This window comes from Jaculus jaculus, chromosome 8 (genome assembly GCF_020740685.1).
Source record: "Jaculus jaculus isolate mJacJac1 chromosome 8, mJacJac1.mat.Y.cur, whole genome shotgun sequence".
NCBI classification, from domain to species: Eukaryota; Metazoa; Chordata; class Mammalia; order Rodentia; family Dipodidae; genus Jaculus; species Jaculus jaculus.
The window spans coordinates 13,242,146-13,262,391 of NC_059109.1; the positions used below are offsets into that span (position 1 = coordinate 13,242,146).

General features: G+C 50.6%; 1 protein-coding gene across 2 annotated transcripts in view; it reads right to left on the minus strand.

The window, feature by feature from the left end:
* The window catches only part of Tram2 (translocation associated membrane protein 2), a 91,552-nt gene extending 71,555 nt beyond the window's left edge, over positions 1–19,997 (minus strand). Inside the window, exon 1 of one of the 2 annotated variants that reach the window (XM_004649445.2) lies at positions 19,838–19,997. In XM_004649445.2, the coding sequence (XP_004649502.1) occupies positions 19,838–19,957 (120 nt within the window). In that variant the 5' untranslated portion in view covers positions 19,958–19,997. Of the gene's footprint in view, positions 1–17,405; positions 17,451–19,837 lie in introns of those variants that run through there. The other variant, XM_045156261.1, reaches the window with a different exon arrangement.
* Positions 19,998–20,246: the final 249 nt, after the last annotated feature.

Here is a 20,246-nt window from a genome sequence, read left to right on the forward strand (position 1 = left end):
GATAGTTCAGGAACCAGTGAGCTGTACATGTTACAAGAATAAATGTAATAGTGAGCTGGTATATCTCAATTAAAAATATAGGCAACATGGAGAGATCATGAATTTTATGGGGGGTAATACTGCTGTCTGGCTAAAGGGATATGTTGTGCCCACCAGACGGCCCTCTTTATGCCCATATAGTAATGCCACTCTCACTTCGGGTTAGGGAAGTTTCTCTTTCAGATGGCGGTGACCACTGGGGGGACCCCAACCTCGGCAAAGAGCTGAGAAGTGACAAGCGGAGGGTTCAGCACTCAGTCAGACCCCCGTCACACCCTCCAAGGCTCAGGGCGCACTGAGGCGCAGACGGTGGTAAGGATGCAAGAGCCCAAAGAAGGGGAGTGTTTCGCCGTACGGTCTTCCACACACAAGGTGGCGGTGGTATTAATGACCTCGCAGTAGCTGACATTACCTACACAAGGCCTGCAAAATAGGAGGGAAAAAATGATGACATCAAAATAGGAAGGAGACTAGTTGGACAGAAGGAATTCAGTTGGAAGGGGGATGCTGAGAACAGCAAAGAGGGTAATGGAAGGGGATTACGATCACAGTATGTTGTCAACAGTATGTTGTCAATAAATTTTTTTTTTAAGGCAAAGTTTTAAAAAGGAATTACTAGTGCCGGGCGTGGTGGCACACGCCTTTAATCCCAGCACTCGGGAGGCAGAGGTAGGAGGATCACCATGAGTTCGAGGACACCCTGAGACTATGTAGTGAATTCCAGGTCAGCCTGGGCTAGAGTGAAACCCTACTTTGGAAAAAAAAAAGGGGGGGGGTGAGGGGATTGTCAATTGGTGAATCTATTTCACCAGTCATTGACTGAGTCTTACATGAGAGTCACCAGACCGCAGAAGGCTCTGCTGAGTGCGAGACATGACAAAAGCGAGACCATGCGCCCGCCTGCCACCGCCAAGCTGAGTAGGGGGCGGCAAAGGTGGGGTCACCGCAAAGGAAGAACAGAGACCTTCCGGGCTGAGGAAGGAGCAGCCTCCCAACAAACCAGAGGGAAAAGAAAGACCTTCCTGAAGAACCTGTGCTGCGGCCTGAGGTAGGAGGAGGAAGAGCTGCCGGGGGGCTTTGAAAGGATGCGTGTCCGGAGGGAGGGTCACCGTGAGTTCAAGGCCACCCTGGGACTACGTAGTGAATTCCAGGTCAGCCTGGGCTAGACTGAGACTCTAGCTTGAGACCCCCCCCCAAAAAATATACAAATACAAATACAGTCATACTGCGACCCAATCGCCCCACCTCTGTGAAAATATCCTGTAAAATGTGTCTGCCTACAGACAAAATGACGTAGGTGCCATGAGAGTCAATAGCATTGTTTACAAGATGAGAAACAACTCAAGTGTCCATCAAAAGGGGACCCATTCAGCAGACTGAGGTGAACATGTACGATGGGAAAGTACTTGCCCATGCATGTGAATGAGGAAATTCTCGGTGTACTGACAAGGGAAAATGAGAAGACCAGGTGCGAAATGATGGAGGTAATATGTTTGTTTCACTTTGTGTCAGAGGGAGGGGACCAAAGTATACATGCATACAGACATGCGTATAGATACTGATATGCTGTATTTATATCACACACTTACAGCTGCTTGTATTTGCATAACCAAATCCAACAAGGAAACACGAAAATCAATACAAGTGTTTCTCTGGAGGTGGAGAGGGGGAAATGGATAAGAACAGGGGAATGAGGAAGAGCATTTCCCCAAGGCATTCCTTTTTATGTGTTTTGATTTCTGAGTCATAACTGTATCGAATGGTACCTGTTACCGTTTTCTTTCCTGGGCTTGGAAAGCTAAGATTGCGGGTTCTCCAACGGCGCATGCTCACACAGGGAACGTGGGAACCCCTAACAGGCAGCTGTAGGGCCATGGAAGAGCACGGGACAGTTTCTGGTAACCTCACATCCTTGGGGGCACTAAGAAAACAGAAACTACTTCCTCCTTTGGGGTGGAGGGTCCAGTGCTGTGCAAGGAGCAGCGCTGGCCCTATTAGCCCATAATATGAACATGTCACAACGTCACACCCTGCTCAGAAATCTTCCATGGCTCCCTATTACCTAAACAGACAGCCAAGTCCAGCTGGCCTACAAAGTCAGGTCCCTGTCCAGACACATCTTCCATTGCGTCCCCCTTAACCTCTCCACCCTAACATGCACTTTGAAGGCAGGTGTGATGGGGCATGCCTGTGATCTCAGTGCTCAGGAGGCTGGGGCAGGATTGCATGTTCAAGACCAGCCCTAGCTGCATAGCAAGACCCTGTGTCAACAACATTAACAAATAAAACCAAGACCAAGGAGTGATAATATGGACATACTCGTCACACTCCCCACCCTCTCCCTAATCAAGTTGGCCAGCCAACACCCCTCAGGCCTCAAGGCCAGACAAATATCTCCTTTCTAAAGAAAATCATGGTGAGCTGGGCGGGGTGGCGCACACCTTTAAGCCCAGCACTCTGGAGGCAGAGGTAGGAGGATCATCCTGAGTTTGCGACCACCCTGAGACTACACAGTGAATTCCAGGATAGCCTGGACTAGAGTGAAACGCTACCTCAAAAAACCAAAAAGAAAACCATGGTTTTATTTCGCATGGGTACGTACATGGCATACGTGTGTGCTGTATCGGTCACCTTCTCATTACAGTGAACCAATACCTGACCAGAGGCACAATGTGGCGCATGTGTCTGAAGTTCATTCGTTTGCAGTGACTAGAGGCCCTGGTGTGCCCATTCTTTCTCTCTGTCTATCTGCTTCTTTCCCCTTCTTTCTCTGAAATAAATAACTAAAATATTTTAAGATAAATAAGTAAAATTTTAAAATGCACGCAAGTGTTTTAAAATTTTTATTTATTTACTTATGAGAGAAAGATTGAGAGAGGGAATGGGCGCACCAGGACCTCTAGCCACTGCCAACGAACTCCAGATGCATGCACCACCATCTGCACCTGGCTCACGTGGGTTCAGGGGAATCAAACCTGGGCCCTTAGGCTTTGCAAGCAAGCACTTTAACCCCTAAGCCATCTTCCCAGCCCAGCATACAAGCTCTGTGATGTGGCGCTTTCCATGCTGCCGTCACATGAGTGTTTGATGCTGGCTCTTTCTCCTGCACTGCACGCTCTACGTATCCCCGGCGATGCAGAATGGTAATCATGACCAAGTCTTCCAGTGCGCACGTAACCCTATTTATAATCACCTGAGAGCTTGCTGCAGCTGGGGTTGGCGAGAAGACTCACAGGTAAGAGGACGTGCCGCTTTAGCATGAGGGCCTGAGACCCATCCCTTCAAGTTCCACTGCGTGTGTGCATGCGCATGCGCGCGCACACACACACACGCACACACACGCACACACATGCACACACGCACATACACACGTGTCATCCTAGTCCTGCAGGGGGAGCAGGCACCAGGAAATTGCTGGAGCTGACTGACCAAAAACAACCCAGGAGCTCCAGGTTGAGGAGACTCCTCTCAAGAAAACATGCTGCTGAGTGACAGAAGAGGGTCCCCAATGTTCTCTGGCGGATGCAAGCGCACACGGGGCCCACGCATCTGCACATACACACACGTATACGATACCTACACATGCTGCACCACACACCAAAACAAAAAATTACTGTAGTTGGGCTAGAGAGATGGCTTAGTGGTTAAGCGCTTACCTGTGAAGCCTAAGGACCCCAGTTTGAGGCTCGATTCCCCAGGACCCACGTTAGCCAGATGCCCAAGGGGGCGCACGCGTCTGGAGTTCGTTGGCAGTGGCTGGAGGCCCTGGTGTGCCCATTCTCTCTCTCTCTCTGCCTCTTTCTCTGTCTGTCGCTCTCAAATAAATAAATAATTTTTAAAAATTACTGTAGCTATTTGCTCACATGGTAAGTAACATCACCAGGTTCTTTTTTTTTTTCTTCTTTCATTTCTTATGACCTAAATATAGGTTTTTTTGTTTTGTTTTGTTGCTTGATTGTCAAGGTAGGGTCTCACTTTCAACCAGGCAGACTTGGAATTCACTGTGTAGTCTCAGGCTGGCCTTGAACACACAGTGATTGAGATTAAAGGCGTGTGTGCCACCACGCCCGGCAACGAGTTCTAAATATTTAACAATGGATTCCCAGCCGTCAGCTACCACCAGGTTATCTGTTCCACCCCAGCCGGCCTTTATTCTTTCTTCTCCTGGAAGCTGAGGAAACATAACCAAACTTACTGAGACAGCATATGAGCCCACAGTCCCAGCTACTTGGGAGGCTAAGGTAACAGGATAGCAAGTTCAAGGCCAGCACAGACCACTTAGCAATCAACAATAGGAGAAAGGAGGGGGAGCTGTGAGGTGGGACACTTGACTTAGCACAATGAGTGCCTTGAGCTCGACCCTCAGTACGGGGAAGAAAACAAAACCAGCCAGCTGACCAACCTATCAACAAGCAAACAGCTACAAAAACACACGGAAGGTGGGACGTTCCTGGCACCAGGGCAGGGGTTTAGGACCAACACAGGGCTGCTCTGACCTGCAACCTGTTTCTCAGCCATGCTCCAAATGGATGAGGAAGCCACACAGAGGGGTGAGGTTTCACTCTTCCAGCACCTTTTTATTTTTTATTTTTTTATTTTCACAATTTCTATTGACATTTTCCATAATTATAAAAACGATTTCCAGCACCTCTTTAACGTGACAGTAACAAAAGGGAACAGGCATGGGGCTCTTGTGCAGCACCAAGCCCCCTTCTAAGTGACACAGCGGCATTCACAGTCCCAGGGCTCCCAACAGTCTATGACACACTGTCCCACTTTATTGATGAGAAAAGTGAGGTGAAAAGAAGTCAAATAGTGTGCCTAGGTGACAGGGTGCGAACAGAATGCGAACTATGGCATATTAGGTGGGGGTCTACGTACGAACTTAATCTCTGTGACCTACAGCCTCTGGTGGTTTCCTGACAGAGCTAGGTCACCAGGATCTCTCCCTATCTGTTACTAGAAAAACAAAGAGCGAAGTCACAAAGCCATGTGTAGAGAAGAGCTTTCTACATCATCAAAATACTACGTATCTGGGGCTGGAGAGATTGCTCAGGGGTTAAGGCGCTTGCCTGCAAGGCCTAACAGGTTCGATTCCCCTGGACCCCATATAAAGGTAGACCTACAGAGTGGTGCATGCATCTGGAATTTGATTGCAGTGGCTAGAGGCCCTGACGCATACCCATATTCCTTCCTCCCTCCTTCCTTCTTTCTCTCTCTGAATTTCTTACTGTATTTCATTATTATTAATTTACAGTCAAATATTACCTAGAAGCTTCTGTTTTGGTGGGCTTAGGTATGAATTACTTGGAGTTAGTAAAAAAAAAATGTGGAATTTTAAACCTTAGGAGTAACGGTTAATTCTTACTTGAAACCAAATGTATGAAGACTTTTACTAAATACTTATGCAATCAGATGACGGTATGAGCCTGTAGCAGCACTCAGGGGGGCTAAGGCAGGAGAACCACCATGAGTCCATGGCCAGCCTGAGCTACAGAATGATGTCAAGGCATCGAATTACAGAGTGAGATCCTGTCTCAAAATAATTAATAAGGAAGCCAGGTGCGGTGGTGTGTGCCTTTAATACCAGCAGTTGGGAGGCAGAGGTAGGAGGATCACCATGAGTTCAAGACCACCCTGAAGCTACAGAGTGAATTCCAGGTCAGCCTGAGCTAGAGTGAGACCCTACCTCAAAAAAAAAAAAAATAATTAATAAGGGCTGGAGAAATGGCTCAGCAGTTAAGGTGCTTGCTTATAAAGCCTAACAACCCAGATTCGATTCCCCAGTGCCCACACATAAAGTTAGACGCACAAAGTGGTGCATGCATCTGGAGTTTCTTTGTAGTGGTTGGAGGCCCACTCCCTCTGTGTTTCCTCTCTACTTGCAAATAAAAAACAATAATGAATGAACATAAATAAATAAGGCTGATGCACCTCTATCCCCACCCTTGTGCTAATCCATTCCCACCTTTCTGAAGAAGAAAACACACACTATTGGTCAGAGTACCTGACGAGGCCAGAGGCAGTGAGAACTTGGGGAGCTATATGACTAATTTCATCAGCAAAACCTTCACAGAGCATTGCTGGGGGTCACAGGCCAGGATCACATACCTACTGATCTCAAAAACCTAAAGCTAGGGTTGGGGAGACAGCTTTCCTGAACAAGCATAAGGGGCCTGAGATTTAACTCTGCAGATCCCAGCTGGGTGTGGCCTGTAACCCAGCCCAGCAGCCAAGCAGAGAACAGAAATCTTCAGGCCCTTCGAGCTCTGGAATCAGTGAAAGGAGACTCTGGCTCAAAACAAAACCAAGTGGGAGAACCATGGCATGGGACACCTGACGTCCACTTGGGCCAGTGCGGGTGAGTGACCCCTCCACAGTTGAGCGTACGGGACACCACAAAATGACATGCATGTGCATACACCACACCACTCAAAATGAGAAAAGCAAGCTACAGAAAGGGGTGAGGGCAGCATATTACCCAATATGAAGCACCCCTTAGGCCCAAGGTCCCTGAAAACATTCAGAGGCTAAGGTGACCTGGCCCACCAGATGACGTTAACCAACTGGCCCAACTGGCAGGGACTATACTGTACTCTTCCCAGGTCCACCTCGGAGAGGGCCTTAGGGACTGGAACACGAAAGTCACACAGCCAAACCCAGCACTTTTCGACCACAGTTCCCTTCTAATACCCGAACCTGCCCTCTCCTTCCCAACTGTCTCCTCCTCTTGCTAAGCTGCAATTAGATGCCAAACCTAAGTTTAGGCTGGAAGGAACCTGATTCCATCTCAAATAAGGAAGGAAACCAAGGAGCCGGGCATGGTGGCCCACACCTTCAATCCCAGCACTAGAAAGGCAGAGGTAGGAGGATCAATGTGTGTTCAAGGCCAACCTGATACTACATGGTGAATTCCAGGTTAGTCTGGGCTACAGTGAGACTCTACCTCAGGAAAGGGAAGGGAAGGGGAGAGAAGGGGAGGGGAGGGGAGGGAAGGGAAGGGAAGAGAAGGGAGGAAAGTCAGACAGACAGACAGATAGGCAACCAAGGGCTGGAGAGATGGCTCATTAGTTAAGGTGCTTGCCTGCAAAGCCTAATGACCAGCGTTTGATTACCCACATAAAGCCAAATGCACAAAGTGGCGCCTGCATCTGGAGTTCATTTGCAGCCCTGGTGTGCCCATTCTCTCTGCTTGCAAATAGATAAAAACATTTTTTAAAAAAAGGAAACCAAGGGCTGGAGAGATGGCTTAGCAGTTAAGCACTTGCTTGTGGAGCCTAAGGACCCCGGTTTGAGGCTCGATTCCCCAGGACCCACGTTAGCCAGATGCACAAGGGGGTGCACGCATCTGGAGTTCGTTTGCAGAGGCTGGAAGCCCTGGCGCGCCCATTCTCTCTCTCTCTCTCTCTCTCTCTCTCTCTGCCTCTTTCTCTGTCTGATGCACTCAAATAAATAAATACAAAAGAATAATTTTTTTTAAAAAAAAGGAAACTAAAATAAGAAATTAGAGGCTCTTAACAGAGGCACACTCCTCCTCTCCTCTACCTGTGTGATCAGAAGTGCCTTTTCCCTCACCTCCCTCTTCCCGACCCGGAACTTGAGGTCTGGACACACATTCTCCCCGTGGTACAAGTCCCTGCTACGAAGGCACAGCTGAGCCAGAGGACGGCCAGGAAAGAAGGGGAGTCCAGAGAGCGGAAGGGCCTTGCCTGGGTCACACAGCTCTCTCCTGGGGGAGCTCAGGCCCCGCTCTCCAACCACACAGCTCACTCCCCGCTGCACCAGCCACAGCTCGCCCCTCAAGGACTCCAAAAGAGGAAAACACGCTTTAGCCTTCGTGCCCAAGCCCGAGACAAAACTGCTACTGAAAGAAAAATAAATAAAGAGACAGTCATCGACCGTTCCTTTCACTTCACCATCACAGTCGCAGACTCCATCCCAACCAGTCACTCCTTGCCCGTGGAGGTCAAAAGTTGACCCAGTACAAAGTCAGACCACAGACGGAAAAACACACCCGGAGCTCCAGAAGTGGACGGTCTGAAAAGTGCATCTGCTCCAAGTTCCAAGGAGTTCTCAGCTGGCAGCCTGGCACAGTGGGGCAGTGCCCGCCGCTTCCTGCAGGCCTCTAAGGACTGCTGGTGGGGAGGCCCAAGTGCCCAAGGACTGGGCTTCTAAGGGGTCAGGAGCCCCCAGACTGCTCTTCACCTCTGTCCCTGACACCTCCTAGCCCAAGCCACGCTCCCCCTGACTTGAAGCCACCTCTGCGAAGATTCCAGCACAGAACCACCTCCTGACCACAGCCAACTCTTGCTGGGGAACCTGTGAGGTCCGAGGCATTCCTCCCTGCACGGGGCAGAGGTCAACAGGGGAAGGAGGGGCGCGGCTGTGTAAATTCCATCATGGGTATCTACCAGTGTCCTGAGCACGGCCCATCCCTCGCCCCCTCAGCAGTCACTGTCCACCCTAGTGGTGGGTCATACAATAGAATTAATTCCCGGTAAAAAGGAAATTCTTAAACCCTCTGAAAAAGAAAAATAAATAAATAAAAATACTGTCCTTATGATAGTATGCTACACCTATATAATAAAGACATGAAAAAAAAAAAAACCTGACTGAATAATACTCTGTCCTTGCAAAACTGAGGAGCTTTATTTACAAATCCTGGGCTGAAGGGATTGTTGGGGGAAGGGGGTTAGAAACACTAACTGCACGAGCATGACCACCAAAGGGGAAATTAGGGTGCAAGAGGTGCCTGCGCCCGAGGCACCGGGAGGCAGAGTTCTGAGGCGCTCAGGCCTCGTAGTTTGGCATTCACCACGGCAAGAAAAGGAGGAGACCCTGTCTCAAGGTGAAAGACGGGACACTCCAAGGTTGCTCTCTGACCTCCACACGTACGACATGGCATGAATGCGCGCGTGCACATACATGCGTACACACACACACACACACACACACACACAGTCCTCCCATAGGGTACAGTCATTCATGTCTGCAATCCCAGCACTTGGGAGGGTGAGGCAGGAGGATCGCCTGGGGTTCAAGGCCAGCCTTTGCTATATAGTGTGCTCAAGTCACTGTATATAGCAAGACTCTGTCCCAAAAAACAATTAAAAATTTTTTAGTACTTTTATTTATTTGAGAGTGAAAGACAGAGAAAGAGGCAGAGAGAGAGAGAGAGAGAGAGAGAGAGAGAGAGGGAGAGAGGGAGAGAATGGGTGCGCCAGGGCCTCCAGCCGCTGCAAACGAACTCCAGACGCATGCACCCCTTTGTGCATCTGGCTAACGTGGGTCCTGGGGAACCGAGCCTCGAACCAGGGTCCTTAGGTTTCACAGGCAAGCGCTTAGTGCTAAGTCATCTCTCTAGTCCTCAAAAAGCAATTTTTTTAAGGACTGGGAAAACAATTTTTTTAAGGACTAGGAAAATTTCTCAGTGGTTAAAGACACTTGCTTGCAAAGCCTGCCAGGCCAGGTTCAATTTCTCAGTACCCATGTAAAACCAGGTGCAAAGTGGTGCACATATTTGTTATCCAAAAGTGCACAGGACAATGGGAGGTGGATCCAGGAGGCAGGGAGGAGAGGAGGCAGGGAGGGGGAAATACAAAGAAGGAAAAGGGAAGGGGAAGGGAAAGGAAGAGGGGAGAGATGGAGGGAAAAAGAAAATCATGGGCAGGGGAGAGCTGAGTGAAAGAGCATGTGCCTAGCATGGGTAAGGCCCTGCACTTCATTTCCAGCCCTAAAAACCAAACTTGTTTTTAAATTTTATTTATTTATTTATTTGAAATAGAGGCAGATGGGGAGGGGTGCCAGGGCCTTTAGCTGCGGCAAACAAACTCCAGACACATGCACCACCTTGTGCATCTGGCCTTACGTGGGTCCTAGGGAACTGAACCTGGGTACTTTGGCTTTGCAGGCAAGCGCCTTAACCACTAAGCCATCTCTCCAGCCCTGAAAAAAACAAACTTTTAAGAAAACATGTCCATGTGGAGCTGGGTGTGGTGGCTCACTCCTTTAACACCAGCACTCAGAAAGAAGGCAGAGGTAGGAGGATTGCTGTGAGATCAGCCTGGGCTAGAGTGAGACCCTACCTCAAAAACCAAAAGAAAAGAAACCATGTGGCCAAATTCTCCTAACCTCAGCTAGTGTCTCAGTACTATATTTAACACTTGCACATGTGTGTACACACACGTACACAGACTTGCCCGTTATGGAATGGAACATGCATGTGTGTCCCTCTAAAAACACATTCCTTGGCTGAAATTCCACATCCAGTGCCATGTCATTAGGAGGTGTGACATTTGGGAGGTAACTAGTCATCGGGATAAGGCCTGGTGTATGGGTTCAGTACTCAGCACCGTACCCAGAGACAAAGAAGGGGGGGAGGAGACCCTAGAAATCAAGCACCCATTTCTCTCTTCCCCTCCCCCTTCTCTGCAGAGGTGCCACTTCAAGCAGGAACTGGACCCTCCCAGGACAGAGAGTCCACCAGGACACAGGATGTTGGATTTGCCCAACTAGAACTATTCTGATTGCTTAAGCCCTCCAATCCGGAGCATTTCTGTGATACTAACCCCTACAGACTGTCTTCAAGGAGCGATACGTGCTTAAGAGTGCCCGCTGAGCCTCACCAGATCTCTAGGCATGACCGTTACTCTGACAGACTGGACGGGCCAGGGAACTCGGTCTCAGCTCAATAAACACCTTTCCACCGAGCGCCATGGCTTAGGGTTGAAGCCCAGGAGTGTGACGTTGTACCTGCCACACACATCAGGTTTAAGGCCAGATTCCTATCCGCAAACACTGAACCTAGGGCCCTGTGCATGCGCTGCAGTGTTCCATGACTGCGCCGTATCCCCAGTCCACATTTTACTTTTATTTTTTTTCCTGACACGTGTACGTGTGTAGTATGTACGGTGTGGCACGTGTGAGGTGTGTATGTCTAGCGTAGGCGTGTGTGTGTGCAGAAGTGTGGGCCTGTGCGTACCCATGTGGAGGCCAGAGAACACTGGATGGCTTTCTCTACTGTTTCCTAGAGCTGAGGTCTCTCACTGCACCAGAGCTGCCATTTTCTTTCCCCCCTCAGCCGGGCTGACCAGTGAGCCCCAGAGCCTCCCGGGTCTGCCTCCACACAGGACTGAGTTCAGGAATGCAGGGCCACACCCAGCCTCTTATTTCCCACGGGTGCTGGAGATCAGACTCGGCTCACCTCAGGCCCTCTTGGGCCCTCATGCTGGCACGGCAAGCACTGTAAACCGCAGACCCAAACCCAGCTTCTTACTTCTTGTCTTTGTGTTTTTGAGGTAAGGTCTCAACTCTGACCTGAAACTCACTCTGAAGCCACAGGCTGGCTTCGAACTCACAGTGGTCTTCCTAACTTAGCCTTCCAAGTGCTTGAGAGAGAGGCCTGTCCCACCATGCCCAGCTGTTCTACTTTTGTTGTTGTTGTTGTTATTTTAATTTATTTGAGAGTGATAAGACAGAGAAAGAGGCAGACAAAGAGAGAGAGAGAGAGAGAGAAAGAGAGAGAATGGGTGTGCCAGGACCTCCAGCCACTGCAAACGAACTCCAGATGTGTGCGCCCCCTTGTGTATCTGGCTAACGTGGGTCCTGGGGAATTGAGCCTCGAACTGGGGTCCTTAGGCTTCGCAGACAAACGCTTAACCGCTAAGCCATTTCTCCAGCCCGTTTTCTACTTTTTGAGACAGTATCTCACTATGTAATCCTGGAAGGTCTTGAACTCTCAAGTCTCCTGCTTTAGCCTCCTGAGTGGCTGTGGTCACAGGCCTATGTCTCCACACCCAGCTTAGTTCATGAGCTTTAAGCGACCATACCTCTGATGAGGCGGGGGCACCTCACTCACTTCCGCATCTGCAGCGGCACTCACACGGGCACACAGCAGGTACTTGGGCACTCCATAAACAGCTGCCAAATAAATGAAGCTATGGCTCTTTAAAATATTTTTATTTTATTTATTTGAGAGAGAAGGAGGCAAGGGGGTGAGGAGAATGGGCACACCAGGGCCTCTAGCCACTGCAAATGAACTCCAGATGCATGTGCCACCATGGGCATCTGGCTTCACATGGGTACTGGGAAATCAAATTCAGGTCCTTAGGCTTTGCAGCAAGAGCCTTAATGCTGAACCATCTCTCTAGCCCGAGTGTATGGTTCTTTAAAAGACTTAATTAGGGGCTGGAGAGATGGATTACTGGTTAAGGTGTTTGCCTGCAAAGCCTAAGAACCCAGGTTTGATTCCCCAGTACCCATAAAAAGACAGATGCACAAGGTGCCATATGCATCTTGAGTTTGTTTGCAGTGGCTAGAGGCATGCCCATTCTCTCTTTCTCTCTCAGATAAAAAAAAATATGTTAAAAAGACTCAATCAATAAATGAGAAGACATCTATACACAGACTGATATCGAAACAGCCTAAAATTCAAGATAGAGGTATAGAAAATGTGTGGTATGGAGATAAAAGTGATGTAGCCCCAGGTATGACAAAAAATTCACTTTACTGTACTGAGCAAATCTCCCAAGCCCTTTGGTGGCACAGACGAACCTGGGAGGCAGAGACAGTCGATAACTTTTTAGGTTACCACCTAAGGTCTTGAACCCGAGATAGGAAAGATCGCCTTTGAGCTATGATCACAGTATTAGCTTGATGATAAGGTCAATGCACATGGACAACCAGAAGCCCTTCATCTTACACAGATGAGGTAATGGCAGGCAGTAACTTCAGCGGTCAGGAAAGCTTCTGCTCATTCGCCTGTGTTCACATGAAGCAGACATACACATTTGGGTCACTCTCTTTAGTTTCTTTCAGACAAATGCAAGTTTCAATGGTCATTTCAAGCAGAAAAGCCTCCAAGTGGAACCATGACCCACAGACGTTACTTCCAGGTAGTAAACAGATGCCACTCAAAGACAGATAAAGCAGCCTGTGGCAACATGCATTCCAGAGGCCCCATTCGTGGAAGCATCAGGACTGAGCCCTAAATATGAGCCAGACGTTGCTGACTTTTTATTTTGGCTCCGACGCTTAATATGGAGTGGATGGTCCTTGGCCAAATCTCTCCTCTAGAAGCCAGGCTTTGGATGAGTTTGACAAGCCCCGTAAACCATCCTGATTACAGGGTGAGGCCAGTAAAAGCAGTTCATAGATATAAAATGCTGCCAACCCCTCCGGACAAATGAGAGAAGACATCAAGAGGCAACGTGGCTCTGTGGTTAAGAGCTGAAAAGCTGAAAAGTTCCCTCGCCTAACCTGAGCTCCCCACTCACTAGAGGACGCAGAGACCTTGGTGCCCACCCCCCATCAACTCACAATGTAGGCAGGCACATTTCCTGTGCTGAAAAGCAAGGGAAGCTGTGCAGAAAAATCCCTTGCAAAGGTCTTTAAATCACAGTTAACTCACAACATTAACCAGCCGTGACTAAGTTAGGTTTGGTTCCCCTCCACTGCAGGACATTCAAGACTGTGGAGGTAAATTAGCGCAAAGCAACTGAATGTGCAAAAGATAAAGCCTGCCCGTGAAATAAGAAGGCTGTTCCGGAGCCCTGTTAGTGGATGTGCTGGTCTCCTGCCCTTCCCCCTTTCTTTCTTAAACCATTAGGTACCAATGGATACCAGATACACAGCGCTGGGTAAGAAGGGAGAGAGATAGTATCGGAGAGTTTCCCACCAAACCCAGCTAATAGGACCCTTGATGATTAGAAAGTACTCCTGTCATTTGGGAACTCTAAGCTGCTCTTATCAGACCTCTGGCTTCCTCACTTATCAGGGTGGGAATTGGAGGTACGTCAGCTATGCCACGGAGTGATTTCTGGGGCCCCTGTCCACGAAGAAGCAGATCAAAAAAGGAGTTCGTGCCTGCCAGAGGGAAGCTTTCACCATAGCAACACATGTTATTCTACAAACAGCCAGGCTGAAGGCGCTCTGTTGTGACCAGTCTAGATAGTGCCTCTGAGAAACGAGCCACTGGGGATCCAGACGACAGACAGAGCAAGTGAAGAGAGGTGGCACCGATTTCGCCTGCTGGGCGGCCTCCTCGTGGTCTTTACGTCTCCAAAGAGCTTGATAACAGCAGTACCAGGAGGCCCCCCTTCCCCCCAACACACACACCTGGTACCCACAGCCTGTGCTCTGTTAAGATGTGGTTCGGAGCAGCCATACCACAAGGATCCCTGGAGGAAAGAAGGACTGGACTGGACTGCGTCAGTGATTGACCCATCTGGAATAATGGTGATGCTGGAGAACTTGGGGCGGGGGGGGGGAACCAGTCACCTCTCAAGTGCAATACAGCCAGGGCGCCCCAGGAGCTAACCAAGGGTGGAAGGAGGACTCGCATACCCAACAAGCCGGGACGACAGTCACCAGTGGGGCTGCAGAGGGCATCAAAGAAGCACCATGTGGCAGCCACAGGGCTGAGTATCTGGGCACGTATTAGTCTCCATCCTGCACTTACCATTCACAAACTCACCACCTGACCAATGCCATCTTTCTGTATGTCACACTTAAAAAAAAATATTTATTTGCAAGAGAGAAAGAGGCAGACATAGAGAATGGGCACACCAGGGTCTCTAGCCACTGCAAAATGAATTCCATACACATGCGCCACCTTGTGCATCTGGCTTATGTGGGTACTAGGGAACTGAACCTGGGTCCTTAGGCTTTTCAGGCAAGAGCCTGAACCATTAAGCCATCTCTCCAGCCCCCACACTTTTTGGGGGGGAGGCTCAAGATAGGATCTCACTGTGACCCAGGCTGACCTGGAATTAACTGTGTAGTCTCAGGGTGGCCTCAAACTCGACGATCCTCCTACCTCTGCCTCCTGAGTGCTGGGATTGAAGGCGTGTGCCACCACACCCAGCACCCCCACACTTTTAAAAATAATTTTATGTATTTTTAAAAATTTTAAATATTTTATTTATTTATTGGGGGGTGAGAGGAAGAGGCAGATAGAGACAGAATGTGCATGTCAAGGCTTCCAGCCACTGCAAATGAATTCCAGATGCATGTGCTACCTTGTGTATCTTGCTTACATGGATACTTGGGAGTTGAACCTGGGTCCTCAGACTCGGCAGGTAAGCACCTTAACCACTAAGCCATCTCTCCAGCCCCAAAGCATTTTTATTTAGTTGCATGCAGAGGGGGAGAGAGAGGAAAAGCACGCCATGGTCTCTTGCAACTGCAATCAAACTCCAGATGCATGTGCCACTTCTGTACTTCTAGCTTTATGCGGGTACTGGTGAATCGAACTAGGAACGTTAGGCTTTGCAAGCAAGTGCCTTTAACTGTTGAGCCATCTCTCCAACCCCCTGGAGATCACAGTTTTGCCAAAGGAGGAAAACAAAGAGTAATGAACATGCCCTTACATCCCATAGGATAGGGTTACACTGGAGGTCTAATCAAGAGAAGAGAAACTCTAGCTCCAAATTTCTGTTCTGTTGCTCAAATCACTAAGCCCTGCATGCAGTTATCCAACCAAACAAGGCACTCAAAAGAGTAAGTGACCCTTCTAGGTTTCCTCGAGCCACCTTCTCTGGAACAGGTGATAGACTGCGTCCCCCACTAAACAGGTAGGTGCATAAACAGGAACTGTCAAAGCTGGCAAGGTGAATTCTTCAAAAGTGCTTTAGAAGTTAAGTCAAAGAAAGACAACCAGCACCCGCAGGGTTTGTAGGTTCTATTTACATCCTTTCTATTAACACAATAGAAAAAGAAGCATTTATGCCAGGCGTGGTGGTGCGCACCTTTAATCCCAGCACTCGGGGGGAAGGCAGAAGGAGGAGGATCACCATGAGTTCAAGGCCACCCTGAGACTACACAGTGAATTCCAGGTCAGCCTGGGCTAGAGTGAGACCCTGCCTTGAAAAAGAAAGAAAGCAAGACAAGAAAAAGAAAAAGAAGTGTTTCGCACTGCTGAAGAGGCAGGACCAGAGAAGCCTGGCTGCAGGTTTTGACGGCTACAGGTGTGTCCGAGTGGCTCTGTGCCTGCAGGTATGTCCAGGAGGACGTGAACTGGTGCCACAGACTCCTTGTCCTAATGCCTATGACACATGCAACGGGCTCCCATTTTATGTGCTGCAAACATTTCATGCTGACAAGTCAATCATGATGTTAGGAACAGGGAAGAATACAGTTCCTGGAGAAAAGGAAGACTTGTCATACCTGCCTCCGGGACAGCTGAAACACCAGCCACTGTCCCAAACTCCTGAGTCCTGAACCCTTAAGTCATCACAGACCAAACAGAAACCAAACGCCAAACCTACGAATGGCAGGCTCACAATTTCACAAACATTTCTTTGCAGCTGCAGAAACTGAACAAACAAACAAACAAAAAGTGCCTGTCTCAAAAATGACATTTTAAAGGTAGTATAAAACCCGCTGCCTCTCTTCCAGGCACCCTGTTTTTCTCGTTCCCTGTTTGCTCATGGAAGAGTTTTCTTCTTCCCCTGCCGGTTTTGGTTGGAAACGTGGCACAGAAAGGGAAGGGAGGGGGGAGGCTGCTTCCAGATCCGACACATACGCCACCCCTCCCCACACTGTCAGCCCACACCGCACCCCGAAGAAGAGCCAGCAAGCCCCACTCCACCTAAGACAGGACCAAAGGACCAAGCTGTGGAGAAAAACACCCCTCCCGTGCCACCTCTCTCAAAGCAGTTAAGAAAAGAGATGGAAAGGAGGGGGGGAGAATGAAGTTCCACATTCCTGACATTTTTTTAGCCAAGTGCAGCCACTGCACAGAACAGCTCCACTCCAGGCAGCCCCTATAGAAGCGGGTAGAAACCCCCGAGTTGGGGGTGGGGGGGAAGCTTCCCACACCTTGGAAATAAGACGAGCAAAAACTACACCAAAAGTGTACGCATGTTGTATTAGGCAACAGGGGCCAGACAGCCTTTCATGTGTTCCCGAAAGGAAGTGTTCCCAGGGGAAGGAATTTGGCGTCCACATCTCCCTGAAGGCACAGGACTGAGGCCCTGGGGTTCCTGAGAGGGAAACTGAAGACCCCGGGTTCCGCAGGGGTGGCACGCAAGGCAAGGGCAGGGCTGCTGTTTGCTAGGGTGTGGGCTCATTGGGGGCACAAGGAGCAGCAAGCACACTGGCAGAGGCAGGGCAGGGGACCCCAGGGGGAGGAGTGACCAAGAGTCATTCTCTGTGGGAAAAATGATAATTGAGTTTTCCCGGCTCAGCTTCTGAATGAAGGAACCCCAGCCTGGCCTGACACTGAGGCTCAGGGACCCAAGGGCCTTTCTCCCTACTCCCCAGCACCCTGTTCTCGCTTCTAGGAAAACTCCCCACCATAGGCACTGCGGTAAACACTCACCAACACTAACACCACCCCCAGCCCCACAGAAGACCCTAGGCAGTACCCGGTTTGGAGGTGCCTTCTCAGTCCCCATCTCCCAAGCTCCTCCTCCTCTTACTCCAAGTGTGAAGATGCTCGGAATGGTTTCTCTGAGGTCCTCACAGTTTCTGCTCTCATCTGGTAAGGACAACAGAATTCCATTCCCACTGACAGACACATGTGCACGCGCGCGCGCGCACACACACACACACACACACACACACACTCACACACCTATCTCTACACAGAGTCAGTAGATGTAAAGAGACAGTAACCGTCTATCTATTATGGGCCCAGAACAAGAATCTTTCCCACATTTGGGGCAAATCCTTCTTCCTCCCAGACCTGCAAAGAACCACAATCCTGTTAAGCAGGTCCTGTGGAGTTAAGGTAGGACAGAAAGAGGTGTGGGTGGTGGGAAGGGGAGTCGGCTGACACTTCCATCAACCCCTTTCCATACCCGCCAGTGCACTGCTAAGACGGTGAGCAGATGTCTTCGTACCTTGGCCCTTTCTCTTCCATCAGGTACCAGGAGTAACAGTTCCCATCACTTCTCAGCGGACACTGAATCTGAGAACTCTCCCCAAGATTACAGTCAGGCAGGGAAGGAGCTGCAGAACATAGCAGGCAGCTTTTTCTGCACCAAGCTAAGGCATGTAGCACCCAACACCTTAGCAAATTCTACAGATGCAGCAGGCCACCACAGAGTATGCAAGAGCCATACGTGCTGGCCAGCTGCACGGTGCAGCTCAAGAGTCAGGCCATGCCCTGGGAAACCGCTTAGAAATCAGAATGGAGGACAGCAAATCGACACAGGGAAACTGGCTGGGCAAGACAAGTCCTCCGCTTTCTCATTAGGCTATTAAATAAGGCCAGGAGTCTGGGAGCAAGAAACTTGCTTTCTCGCCAGTAGGAAAGGTAGGCTTTTGTTACTCTCATAATCTCTTTTATAATCACCCTGTGAGGAAGATAGGTTTTAGCAACTTCAACGATGGGGAAACTGAGGCTGCAGTGGGACACAACCCTATCCAAAACCCAAGGGAGAGCGGGGGGGGGGGGGGGACGGGACACTGACGGTTGGCGTGGCAGGGGTATGTGAACTGACCCAGCACTACCAAAACGGTGTAGACACCAATCCCGGTCTCCAGTTTCTCTCTTGCACACCCCGCAGCCTGGCAGAAGGCATGTTCACACATCAAACCCTGACCTGGCCACTCCAAGAAATGGCACCAGCTGGGAGGCAGTTCCACCAGCCAAGTTAGGAACTCCCCCTCCCCTCGGGTCATCAAGAGAAAGGAAGGAATCTGGGAACCCAAACAGAGAGAGACACCGAAGAAGAAATGAGCCGCTCTAGGAATCTTCCACCTCTAGGAAGCTCTTAAATGGTTACAGCTTCCTAACATCCCTCAGATTGCAGATAAACAACCCTAACCGAGAAGGGAGAACAAGGGAGCTTACTTATTCAGAGTAACCGGGAGACAGCTGCGGTGAGAGCAAGGGGAGTGTCACTTACTTACTTACTATCACACTCTTGAGACAAGATACACCACAGCACACCCATACTCTCTTTCCTCCAGTCCTCTGCACTTTTGCACATCGCACTGCTTCTCACTCTTGTAGGATAGGGGCTCCTTCCCATCAGCCCTCTGGGTTCTGACCCCTGGGTGGATTACGCTGCTCTGAGGCCTACACCGGTGCGACACGGTGGGTGTGGGGTCCCATTCTGTCCCCCGCCTTTTGCAACTACAAGAGGAACTACCCATTCTCTAAAAACAAAGGGTTACCCCTCCTTGTCCCGGTTACGAGGATGAGGCTCCGGGTCCACCTCGCGTGGATCGAAAGGAACGGTCTCACAGCGACAAAGGGGAACTGAAAACTAGCCCTGCGGGCTATAGAAAAAGGTCTCGGAAAGGCTCTCGCTGGGGTGGAGCCAGGGCCACATGTGAATACCTGGAGCACATCCAGAGGTGAGGATGCAGAACGCCCATGAAACCAGAGGTGGAACTGGGCCAGGCTCCCTGGCCACTGGAAGGGTCCAGAAAAACCAGCGGCCCCCACTTGGGAGGAGAGGGGTTGTGCAATAACTGCGGGTCTGGGAGTCTCCCAGCTCGCCTCCCGGATGCCAGAAAGGAAACCCCACGCGTCGGGACAGGGTGGCAGCCGCAGGGGGTCGTTCGAGGCCAGGCTTGGGTTTCGGGACAGTCCAGGGCGCTGCAGGATACAGTGGGTACCCAAGGGGGTGGAGAGGGGCGACAGAGAATGGCACAGCCTAGGAATGGCAAGGGGGCTGGGGGTGCTGTGCGGGCTGACCCGGGGACAGCGCACAACGCCGCAGATGAACGTGCAGGGCAGCCGGGCGCGCTGCAGCTCAGATGAGTGAGGTTCCCCGGAACCGGGCACCGACCCGGCGGCGCACGAGAGATGGACCTGCCCGCCACCCCGGCGCGCCTCTCTCACCTCGAACATAAGCCCGATGAGGACGCAGAGCACCAAGCAGAAGCCGATGTCCGCATGGTTGTGGATGACGAACTCCTGGCTGAAGAGCGGGTAACTTTTCGTCCTCCGACGGAAAGCCATGGCAGCGGGCGCGCACGGCCGGCGGGGCCCGCACCGTCGCTCGGCTGCCGCAGCGCAAACTTCTCCGGCCCCCGCCCGTCCGCCAGCCCGCCTGCCCGCCCGCCCCGCGGCCGAGCGCGGAACAACTTCTGGGCCCCGCCCCCTTCCTCCGACGGCCACGCCCCCTCCAGGGCCCAGACCGCACTCGGCGCGCGCACGTCCCTGGGCCACGCCCCCTTCCCCTCGAAGGCTACGCCCCCTCCCGGGCCAGGCCGCGCGCGCACGTCCCTGGGCCACGCCCCCTTCCCCT